Source organism: Humulus lupulus, chromosome 4 (genome assembly GCF_963169125.1).
Source record: "Humulus lupulus chromosome 4, drHumLupu1.1, whole genome shotgun sequence".
NCBI classification, from domain to species: Eukaryota; Viridiplantae; Streptophyta; class Magnoliopsida; order Rosales; family Cannabaceae; genus Humulus; species Humulus lupulus.
The window spans coordinates 128779906-128792333 of record NC_084796.1 but is presented as its reverse complement, the minus strand read 5'-3'; the positions used below and the strand labels follow the sequence as shown (position 1 = coordinate 128792333).

Sequence of the window (12428 nt, the reverse complement as noted above, 5' to 3'; positions counted from 1 at the left end):
TGCAAAGAACCCCTGTAATGAGCCATTGAGAAGCAATGAAAACATTGGAGTTGTTACACACGCCATTATTAAATCTGAAAAGGATTGAGGAAATTCAAAAGCCTTGAGCATCTCTTCAATGAACCCCCATTCTATTGTATCATATGCTTTCTTTAAGTCAATTTTTATCATACAGCTAGGTTTGCAATTGCTCCGCCCATATAATCTCACCAAATCCTGACACACCATGATATTATGGGCAATATATCTTCCATGTACAAAACACCCTGGTTCTCAGCAATTAAGTCAGGCAAAATTTGTCTCAATCTCACGCATATCACTTTCGATGCAGCCTTATATATCACATTGCAACACGAGATAGGCCGAAAATCACTCACACTTCGCGGACAACTGCTCTTAGGAATAAGTGTAATGGTAGTCGTATTAATTGCCTTAAGAATTCTTCCTGATCTCAGAAAAGATAGAACAGTAGATACCACATCAGAACAACCCAAATCCCAATTATCTTGATAGAAACAACTTCCAAAACCATCCGGGCCTGGAGCCTTCAAACCAGGGATAGAAAATATAGCTTCTTTTACCTCCTGAGCTATGTACTCGGTTTCAAGCCTGCTAGAATGCACCTCAGAAATTTTTAGCCCAAGATTGATTATACATTTCTTCACCCGGTGTCTGTTCTGCATCTCAGAGCCAAGGAGCTGTTGATAATACTGTAAAAAGGGTTCCTGAACAGTAAGAGGAGTATCACACCAGACCCCCTGCGCATCCTCTATTGAAAATATTCTGTTCTGAATTCTCCTAGCCCTCAGTGAAGCATGAAATATTGCTGTGTTTTCATCTCCATTTTTAGCCCAATAACTTTTAGCTTTCTGAGCTAAGAAGAGAGAATAAGCTTTGTATACTTTAGCATATTTGTCCCGAGCCACTTGTTCCTCATTCTGTAAATGAGAGTTTTGGGGGTCTTTATTCACTTTTTCCTGTAAAACCACCAATTCCTCCTTAGCAATCATTTCTGCTTTGTGAATATCATGAAAACCTTCCTTATTAATGCACTTAAGAATTGGCTTCAAATGTTTAAGTTTTACTGTCAGCTTATACATCTCTGTGCCATCAACTCCTTCCTGCCAACTCTTAGCAATTCGTTCACCAAATTCCTCTGCATCCTTCCACATTCGAAAGTAGCGAAATGGTTTTCTTCCACTAATCACATCCTGGTAAAGAGAGACCAAGATGGGGCTGTGATCAAAGCATCCCTCAGGTAAAAAATTAGCCTCCAAAAACTAAAAACAATTCGCCCATTGAGGATTAACTAAGGCTCGATCTAGCTTAGAGAAAACTTGATCCTCTGGCTTTTGCTTATTATTCCAGGTATAAAAAATCCCATAATATTTCAGGTCTTCCAAGTTACACTTTTCCACGCAATCTCGAAAATTTTGAGTAGGACTTTTAGTAGATCCTTTTCCCACTCTTTCATTGCTAAACAGAATATCATTAAAATCCCCCATTACTATCCAAGGCCCCTGTATTTTCATTGAAATCTCTTCCAACTCAATCCAAAGTTGAGCTCTCTTCTTATCTTCATTAAATCCATACACAAATGTAACATCAAATCTGTCTTGTTTCTGTCTTGGGTGCACAACATAGTGGATTAATTGAGCTGTACATAAGCTAATATTAACAGTAAACAAACTTGGCAGCCATGCAACAACTATCCTCCCTTTATCAAGCCAAGGGTTATTATTTGTAAAACACCAATTCGGAAAAAGATTAGAGTATAGAGAACCCATGCTTTTATTCTTTACCTTCGTCTCAAGGAGACTCACTAGCCCAACTCTTTTTGAACAAATCAACTGCTTGATTTCTCGATGTTTTTGATGGCTATTGATCCCCCTAACATTCCAACACAATATTTTATCCATTAGAAGTAGAGGGATCTCCCCCCTCTTCCCTAAGACATATTAAGGTCTCCTGCTCCTGACTATTCAGTATATCAAATCTATTAGTCACCTTAGTCTTAACTGGAACAACTTCCTTTTCTACTCTTTTCCCTTTCTCAACTCTTTGAAAACCCTCCTTATCTACATTTGGTACCAGTTTCTCCATGTTATTCACTTTAACTTTAGGCACCCATTGTTGTTTCTCTGTTTCCTTCTCTGTGAGCTTCTTCCTACACTGCTTAGTCTCATGTCCCAAACCTGAACAGCTATAACAAACAAGAGGCAGCCATTCTTATTTCACTTCCAAATAAATATCCCGATCGAACTCATCTGTAAATGAAATTGAGTTAGGAAATTCCTGAGCAAAATTGACCTCTATTAGCACACGCGGATATAGCAACCTATCTCTGTGCTTGGTGATATTATCAACTTGTAGAGGTTTGCCAATCTGCCCAACTATCTTGAATAAGCATTTCTCCCTCCAATACTTGATGTCCAAACCTTGTAATTGAATCCAAGTCGGCACACTAGTAATCTCATCCTTAGAGAAATCATCTATCGGGTTCCAAGGTTTCATAACCACAGGTTTTTGGTCAAAGAAAATATATCCTCCCTGTAAGACCTGATCTCTCTGCTCCATATTCTGGAATCTAATGATGAAGATCCCCTTAGCTATCAAACCTACCTTAACCACAGCATCTTTCCACATTCTTCTAGCAAAACCATCAAGTATATGGAGTGGCGGATTGACTCCCATTACAAAATAGACTATTGATGGCTGCCAATAGTTTACCTCTTCAGCAATATCATCAAAACTAATTTTCTCTTTAGGGGTAGTATCTCGCTGCAGAACACCATCATTCCAAGATATATTCATACAATCGCTTTGTTTCTTCAACTGCCCCATACCATTTTCACAATCAATAGACCCTTGAACATCCCCCAGCTCCTTTGACGGGCCAACAAAACAGGGTTCCAAATTCTTAACAATATTAGATCGCAAGATTGGAGGAGAGGTTTTCTTACCTAAACTTACATCCTGTGCCATGCGGTTCGCTATTGTTACCCAGTCAGAGAAATTTTGTCGAATCTCACTTCGCTTTCTGAACAATTCCTCCGTCTCTTCTGGAGAGTACAGAGTTTCCACCCATTGTTCATCCGGCTCCTTCTCGTTATCAACTTCCAGCTCTTTCACTCCCAGTACGTCATCCATTGATCTCGTTTTAATGATCCTATCCGAAGAAGATGGACCAGTTTTCTTAGGTTTCGGCTTCGATTTGGTTTTTCCGGCTGCCTTCGCTCCTTTCGCCATAGCTCCGGTGTAGACACCAAAGGAGAGAGAGAGAGAAAGAAAAACCTTATTATTAAATCTTGGATTTTTGAATTGAGCGAGATGCTCCAACTTACTAACTTTCTTAATTTCATAAATTTTTAAGTATAAATAAAATGTATCTAAGTGTTTCATATAATTTTATTCAATTATAGAGTAGCCATAACATCTTTAGTTAACTAAAATTATATATTATGGCAATAAGGATCACATAAATATTTTAGACACTAATTATAATATAAGTGCTAAATAAATTATATTCATAAAATTTTTAACATGCAGTTTAGTTAAAAATTAGCACTTTAAAATTCATAAAATTTTCTCTAAATTAATTGGAATAATTACTTAATGGAATAATTAAGTTATGAATAATGCATAAAAAAAATTGTGGTTAACATGGGAAAGCATGATACTGAGACAATGCTCAATCTAGAACGATTTTTAATGATATTTAGATGACCACACTAGGAGCACTCTTAGTTATTACCAATTATGTTGCTGCATAATTGTTATTAGGAATCAAGTAGAGCCTAAAACATAATGTCTAGTGAACCATACAATTTTAAATAATTTGGGAGTATCCACAACATCTCTAATTTTAGTTTCAAGACTTGTACCTTTTCGATATTCCATTACATTTTTAGAAAAATATTTTAATCTATTATATCAATCTGAATGTGTCGGGAATGGTACAATGTCTGATGGTCTTTGCTCATAGCGTCATGCATGTCTAAACGGGGATTAAGATATGTGTTATTGATGAGTGCATGTTTTATGCACTAAAATATTGATATTTATCCATAGAATGGTTTTTTTTTTCCTTAATTTTTCTGTAGATTTGATGAGTTTCATTTAAGTGTGCATGAATTGAGTTTTTAGGTGTTTTGAATATTATTTTGGGTGTTCAAGTTAGAGAAGGATGCGTTACGTCGCTTCCAAGAGTCAAGAAAATGCTGAAATTCATGAAAATTAAAACCTGGAAAAGACCACGTGACATGTCGCCTAACATAAGGCAATGCACGTCTGGGATATGGTGACACGTCGCTCGGGATATGGCGACACGTCGCTTGTTGCGCCACAAAAATAGGAAAATGTGTTTTTCACTTGAATTAAAAGTAGGACAGCTAAGGAGATTTCTGGAGACAAGGGCATGACCACAACGCATATATAAAGGAAAAGAAACACATTTAGAAGGGAGAGATTCATTAGAGAAAGATCTAAGAAGTGAATCAATCCATATCAACAGAGTTCTTTAGTCTTCTTTGTTTTTCCTCTTTATTTTCTATGTTCTTTTCAGATAATTACAATATATTTAGGATTATAAACCACATCATGTGTGGCTAATTTTCTTATTTTGTTAGGGTGTAGATGGATCTCTTGACATGATTTTATTTCTACAATTTCATGCAAAGTCTATTTTAGTCCAATATTGTTCTTGTGTTCTACTTTAAATCATTGTCGGTTTAATTGCGATTTTCATATTGTTCTTTATAGTATATGAATTATAATTATGGTTGTATTTAGATTGTGAAAATTATTATTCGAGAGGGGAACATTCAAACAACTCGGTAGCGGGTAGAACAACTTAGGTTGTGTGAGATCGAGAGATAGACATAACTCTAGGTAACCGAGATAATTTTAGATTGTGAAATCAAGAGGTGGAATATTTACTAGTATTTCTAGAGTGGAACTTAATGAAGGTAATGATAAATGGTCGTATAGAGATATAGGTTATGTATCACTTGCACATTCGTTATGCAACACTCAAGAGAGGGTATAGAGATAAAACAACGCTCTAGATTTTTGAACAGATTGGATTGATTTAGGCACATTAATGATTAGGGGTAAGATTGTTAGAGAGTGAAGTCAAAACCTTAACAATTGTTATTATCTTGACTCTAATCACATTTAATTATTTGTTCTTTAAAATTCATAGTTATTTATTATTTTGCTTATTGTTATCTTCTGGAATAGATTGCTTAGATAAATTTAGGATTTAGTATTTGTTATATTTAATGTATTTAATTGATTTTAATCATTGAGGGACGATATGCATCTTTAGACTAGTTTTATACTTGTTCGATTAGTGCACTTGCAAGCATATTCATTATTTTTCGCAACAAGTTTTTGGCGTCATTGCCGGTGATTAAAAAGAAATATAAATTGAATTACTATAGCAAAGAAAATATCTGATTTTAGTATATGTATTTTTTTATTTGTTTAATAACTTTGGTTTCTAAATTTTTTGTGGTTGAAGGTGTATGTGAAACGCTCGTCCACTTAATCTCCTACCATTAGATTTTGAAATTGAAAGAACTATAACTTAATTTAGGAGAGAACGGCGAGCTAGATCACGAAAAATGGCAGACCAAGTTAACAACAACAATGTACCAGCCAACATCAATAATGCTCTTTTGAATGCACTAGCAAACCAGACCTTAAGATACTATTTTAGGCTGGTTGTGAATGACAATTATTCGGGCATTCAAAGGAAACAAGTTATCGTCAACAATTTTGAGCTTAAACCAGCCTTGGTCAACATGGTGCAGCAAAATCAATATTCTGGCCTAGATGATGAAGACCCCAATATTCACTTGGAAATTTTCTTAGAGATTTGTGACATGATCAAGATCAATGGGGTCACGACAAATACTATATGATTGAAGCTATTTTCATTTTCATTGAGAGATAGAGCTCGAGCTTGGTTTCAATCTATACCTCTAGGAATTGTGAATACTTGGGAGGATATGGCACATAAATTCCTCACTAAATTTTTCTTTCCATCTAAAACATCACCACTAAGGGCTGAAATTACTCAATTTAGAAAGATGGAGTCCGAGCGGTAGTATGAGGCATGGGATAGATTTAAGGAGATGCCCATAAAATGTCCTCAACATGGCATAGAGGATTGGCTTCAGGTTCAACTATACTACAATGGGTTTAATGGTCCAACAAGATCACATATTGATGCCGCATCTGGCGGAACCATTCTATTAAAGACACCAGCGGAAGCATTAATCTTGTTTGAGGATATGGCCATGAATAGTTGTCAATGGCAGAGTGAGAGATCGACGGTTAAGAAGGCCACTAGGGTTTTTGGAGTAGATCAAATAACATCATTGGTGGCGCAGATGTTTGCTTTGACTAATCAGATTAAGGGTCTCACTGAAAATAAATTTGTGGAAGTCAAGAAAGATTGAATGTGGCATAAGCTTCTAGTTCGAATGGGTTAGTGGATGAACAATGCCAATATGTTAATCAGAACTACAACATTAGGCCCAACAACAACTTTCCCACATACTACCATCCTGGCCTTCGCAATCATGAAATTTTTTCCTATGCCAACATTAGAAACGTTCTCCAACCACCTCAAGAGCCACCTAGACAAATGGGGGAGAAGTCTTCACCATCACTTGAAGAGTTACTGAAGACTTATATAGTGGACTCCAAGACACTCGTCTCAACAATATTGAAACACATTGTACTAATATGGGAGCAACAATGAAGACATTGGAAACACAAGTGGGTCATTTGGCCAATACTATGAAGACTCAAACGTCTAGATCTTTTCCAAGTGATACGGAGAAGAATCCAAAAGAGTTCAATGAAATTATTTTCAGGAGTGGAAAATAATTGGACGCTCCTACAGTTGAGAAAAAAAAGGTTAATGAGATCCCAATGAATGGTGAGAAAGAAGAAGACAAGCAAAAGGAGCCATTGGTGGCTAATCCGGGTTCAATTACTTTTCCGGACAACCCACCCAAGATTACTACTCCATTACCATTTCCTTAAAGATTTGACAAGAAGGCAATTATGAAAAATTTGCAAAGTTCTTGAATATATTCAAGAAAATACATATTAACATTCCTTTTGTAGATGTCCTTGAACAAAAACAAACTACAGTACGTAATGAAGGAGGTTATGTCTAAGAAGCATAAGTTAGAGGATTATGAAACAATGAAGTAATGCAAGAATGTAGTGCCATTATCAAGAGACAATTACCAAAAAAGTTGAAAGATCAGGGATGTTTTACAATTCCATGTGTTATTGGTGAACTACATATTGAGAAGGCCTTGTGTGATTTGGGTGCTAGTATCAATCTAATGCCTCTCTCTATCTTTTGGAAACTCAATCTTGGAGACGTCACACTAGCTACTACTTCCTTACAATTGGCAGATCGTTCTTTAACATATCACAGAGGTATCATTGAAGATGCTCTAGTGAAGATTGATAGATTCATTTTTCAGGTTGATTTTGTTGTGCTTGACATGGAAGAAGACCAAGAAATTCTGATAATCTTGGGAAGACCTTTCCTAGCAATAGGGAAAGCTTTAATTGATGTTCACGATGGTAACTTTGAATGGCAAAGAAGTAAAGTTCAACATTAGTAATGCTATGAAGTTTCCCAAAGCAAGATAATTGTAAGAGAGTGGATGTAGTTACTCTATGCTTAAGAGACTTTTTCAATACCATTTTCACAATGATCCTTTGGATCTATGTTTGACAACGCTGATTTCTAAAGAGGACCTTAAAGTGAATTTGTGAATGAATGATATGGAGGTGGTTGATAGTGTCTTTGATTTAGAACATTGCCGGTAGAAAATGAGGTGTCTAAGAAGGAAGATATCTATAAGGCTCCAACTCTTGATAATATCTCAGAGAAAAGTAATACTACAAGTGATGGGCTTATTTTTAAGCAATTACCCACTCATGTTCGGTATGCATTTTTGGGAGATGGATCTACCAAACCCATAATAATTTTGGCATCATTGAATGAAGAAGATGAAAGGAAGTTGTTAGAAACTTTAAAGAGGTATTCATTCACCTTTGCTTGGTCAATTTCAGATATTAAAGGCATTAGTCCTGCGATTTTTACGCACAAGATTCTTATGGAGGACTCTTACAAGCCTTCTATTGAACATCAACAATGACTTAATCTGGCTAGAAAGAGGTTGTGAGAGCGGAAGTCTTGAAGCTTTTGAATGCTGGAATTATTTATGCCATTTCTGATAGTTCATGGGTGAGTCCAGTTCAAGTGGTACCGAAGAAGGATTTATGACGATTGTAATGAATGAAAAGAATGAGTTAATTCCAACTCGTATTCTGACAGGGTGGAGATTTTGTATTGATTATAGGAAGCTCAATAAGGCAACTCGGAAGGATCATTTTCCCTTGCCTTTCATTGACCAAATGTTAGATCGCTTGGCAGGCCATGATTTCTATTGTTTTCTAGATGATTTTTCGAGATATGACCAAATTGTTATTGCTCTAGAGGACCAAGAGAAGACCACCTTTACTTGTCCATATGGTACGTTCACCTTTCGTAGGAAACCATTTGGCTTGTGTAATGCACCAGCCACTTTTCAAAGGTTTATGATGGTCATTTTCGCTAACTTAGTGGAGAATATAATGGGGGTATTTGTGGATGATTTTTCAGTTTTTAGCTCCTCGTTTGACTCTTATTTGTGCAACCTTGGGATAGTTCTCAAAAGTTTTGTGGAGACCAATCTTGTTCTTAATTGGGAAAAATGCCATTTCATGGTTAAGGAGTGGATTGTACTTGGGCATCGAGTTTCTTCTTTGGGTTTAGAGGTGGATAAAGCAAAAATTTCCACTATTGAGAACTTAGCACCACCAACTAATGTGAAGGGGATTTGAAGTTTTCTAGGCCATGCCAGTTTCTATAGGCGATTTATTAAAGACTTCTCTAAAGTTACTAAGCCATTATGCAAGTTATTAGAGAAGGATGAGCCTTTTCTTTTTCATGAGTCATGTTTGAAATCTTTTAATGTCCTTAAAGAGAAACTTTGTCCAACACCCGCTCTTATTGTGCCTGATTGGAGTGAGCCATTTGAGATAATGTGTGATGCAAGTGACTTTGCTATTGGAGCGGTTCTTGGGCAGCGAAGAGACAAGATTTTTAGAGAAATTTATTACTCTAGTCGTACTTTGAATGAAGCTCAAGAGAATTATACAACTATCGAGAAGGAGATGTTAGTGGTGGTTTATTCTTGTGACAAGTTTTGTCCTTATATAATTGGATCTAAGGTGATAATCTATACTGATCATACAGCTATTCAGTACTTGTTTGAGAAAAAGGATGCTAAACCTCGTTTGATTAGATGGGTTCTATTGCTCCAAGAATTTGATTTGGAGACCCGAGATAAGCGAGGAAGTGAGAATGTAGTGGCTGATCATCTATCTCATTTTGAGGGGGTAAATAGTGGAGATGAAGGTTTGTTAATTTTGGAAGCTTTACTGGATGAGCAATTATTTTCAGTGGCAACTCAAATCCCTTGGTATGTTGATTTTGTCAACTATTTAGCATGCAAGGTTTTGCCAGAGGGTCTATCCTCTCAACAAAAGAAGAAATTTTTTCATGATGTGAAGCAATATATTTAGGATGATCCGATTATTTTCAAGCATTGTGCAGATCTTGTTATAAGTAGATGTGTACTAGAAGAGGAAGTAAGTGAGATTCTATTCCATTGCAATCTACATTGGGTGGACATTTTGGAGTTGTGAGGACTGTTGCAAAGGTCCTTGATAGTGGGTTTTATTGGCCTACTTTACACCGAGATTGTTATGCATATGTGAAGAGTTGTGATCGATGTCAACGTGTGTGAAACATCTCTGGATGACATGAGTTGCCTCTCACAAATATTCTAGAAGTGGAGATCATTGATGTGTGGGGTATTGATTTCATGGGACCATTCCCACCTTCGTTTGGTAATCTATACATTCTCTTGGCAGTGGACTATCTAAGTAAATGGGTAGAAGCTGCTGCAACAACTACAAATGATGCTTGGGTTGTAGTAAAATTTATTCAAAAGAATATTTTTTTCAAGATTTGGTACACCGAGAGCAATACATAGTGATGAAGATACTCATTTTGCTAATAAGGTTTTTGATGCTCTTATGACAAAGTACGGAGTAAGACATAAGATGGCCCTAGCTTATCATCCATAATCTAATTAACAAGCAAAGATACCTAATCGAGAAATTAAGCTTATCCTTGAGAAAACGGTGCAATCCAATCAAAAGGATTGGTCTAATAAGCTTGATGATGCTTTATGGGCATATAGGACATCTTTCAAGACACCTATCAACATGTCTCCTTACTGTATTGTGTTTGGGAAGGCTTGTCATCTACTATTTGAGCGTGAGCACCGTGCACAATGGGCCATTAAAAAGCTGAATTTTGATTTGAAAGCTTAAGGAGAGAAAAGACTTCTCCAACTGAATGAGTTAGAAGAAATTTGTCACGAAGCTTATGAGAAGGCACAGATTTATAAGGAAGGAATGAAAAAATGGCATGATAAGCAAACTCTTTCCCGATAAATTAAAGTCTTGTTGGTCGGGATCGTTCACAATTATTCAAGTCTTTCCATATGGAGCTGTTGAGATTCGATAAGGTCATGAACTTGCGTTCAAAGTAAATGGCCAACGGTTGAAGCATTATTCTGGAGTAGAAGTAGAGAAACTAGTGAGCATTAAGCTCGTTGATGAGTAGTTTGGTATTAAGGTACAATGTCTAGCTAAAGACTTTAAATTAAGCGCTTAATGGGAGACAAGCCATATTTTTTATGACTTTTATTTATTTTTCATAATTTTTACTAGTGCTTTAGTTTAGGATTAATATTAATTTAAGTTTTGAAAGTTATATAAAAAAATGAAAAATGAAAAAATTGAGGCAAGCAATGTATCACTTGCCTAGTGGCGATAAATTGCCAAAAGTGACAATTTTCGCCCTTTTTGGGCCACAAAACAGAGAGCTTGGCGATGCGTCGCTCGGATTTTGGCGACGCATCGCCTAAACCTTAAACACAAAAATTGCACTAGGCGATATATCGCCTGGTGAATGGCGGTACATCACTACTTCTATAAAAAAAATTAAATTTAAAAAGGTCTCAGCACAAGAGTCACGTTTTTTATTTTAGTTAGGTAGTATTTTTATTTCATTTTTCTTCTTATTTATTTAGTTTATTTCATTTTCTTTCCTTCTCTCACATTCCCACATTCTCTCTTTTCTTTTTCTTCTTCAAGCTCTATCACCATCATTTTTTTTCATCATCATCTTCATCATACTTCTCATCTTTTATGATGCATTCTCCTCACATTATTGTTTCCTTGCTTTATTTCTATCATTTATTACTTTGCATTATATTTCTCAAGTTTTTCTCAATGACAAAGTGGAGATGAACAAGGGTTTCCATTCCATCCCAAGTAAGGTTATTTCTCCTCTTTTGGTTAGATTCTTTGCTTTATTAAGATGATAGTTGGAAGTTTGGACTGTTTAGTGGGATGATATGTAATTTTGGAGGAGATTTAATGTCTAGAGTGGTGTTGGAGGTGTGTGGTTCTTTAAGGCCTATCAAGTGTTTGATAAAATGCTCCAATGATAGTTTCCATTGATTTTTTAGGAATTACTTGACTTTTTGTGGGTGGTTTTAATTTGTGTATGTTTGGAGATACATATAAAGTTTGGGGGTGATTGATTTTGGCAATTATGCATTGATTTAGTATATGTAGGATGTTGATATTTTTTTATGATTGGTACTTTTAATTGGGGTTTGGGGGAAGAATTTTGGTGTTTTGTGAGAGGTAGTTGGGTTCAAGAGTGTTGTTGATCTTAAGAGTGGTTCTGAGGGTCTTTGATTATTGCCTATGGGGCTTAAAAAGAAGAGAACCGAGCCTTCTACCTCGGAGTCTTTTATTGTTCAAAATTCTTTTGTAAATGATGAAGGCAAGGCTAAATATAAGTTGTATAATTATCGGAATATGAAAATGATCATAGAATCTTCCTTTTAGTTGGCGCCATGTGATGGAAATTTGTTGAGCATGATTCAAGAACGTGGATGGCAATCCATTATGGGGAATATTAGTGTAGTTAGTGAATTTTATGCTAATGGCACCCAACAAAGAGAGAACAATTCTGTGATGGTAAGGGGCCGAATGGTGAATTTTTCTCCGTCAGTGATTAATGCATATTATGGGTTACCACAAGTTTCGGATGATGAATATCATACTATGGTGAGAGAGGGACCGGATTATAGATTTATTTAAAGTTAGCTTACTCCCCCTGGTGTGGATTGGAATTATTCTACTACTGATCTGACGGTGCCCCATAATGTCTTAGTACAGTGTAGAATCCTTATGCC

The 12428-nt window shown here is 36.1% G+C and overlaps 1 protein-coding gene and 1 non-coding gene across 2 annotated transcripts; both read right to left on the bottom strand.

Moving 5' to 3' along the window:
* Positions 1-206: 206 nt before the first annotated feature.
* LOC133832541 (uncharacterized) lies at positions 207-1787 on the bottom strand. The gene is made up of 2 exons (XM_062262869.1): positions 1338-1787; positions 207-1211 (listed from the first exon to the last, which is right to left on the bottom strand). Exons 1-2 carry the CDS (start codon positions 1785-1787, stop codon positions 207-209), a joined length of 1455 nt encoding a protein of 484 aa, XP_062118853.1.
* A 4275-nt stretch (positions 1788-6062) lies between these two features.
* LOC133833246 (small nucleolar RNA R71) lies at positions 6063-6169 on the bottom strand. Its single transcript, XR_009892639.1, has one exon. It is a non-coding gene; the product is annotated as a small nucleolar RNA R71 (small nucleolar RNA).
* Positions 6170-12428: the final 6259 nt, after the last annotated feature.

What these genes read in the sequence shown, in the direction of transcription:
- LOC133832541 (XM_062262869.1), bottom strand. Translation starts at nt 1,787, where the DNA reads ATGGGTTCTCTATACTCTAATCTTTTTCCGAATTGGTGTTTTACAAAT. An exon ending in AGCAAAAGCCAGAGGATCAA is followed by an intron (nt 1,212 to 1,337) that starts GTTTTCTCTAAG and finishes TCTCTTTACCAG; the next exon opens with GATGTGATTAGTGGAAGAAA.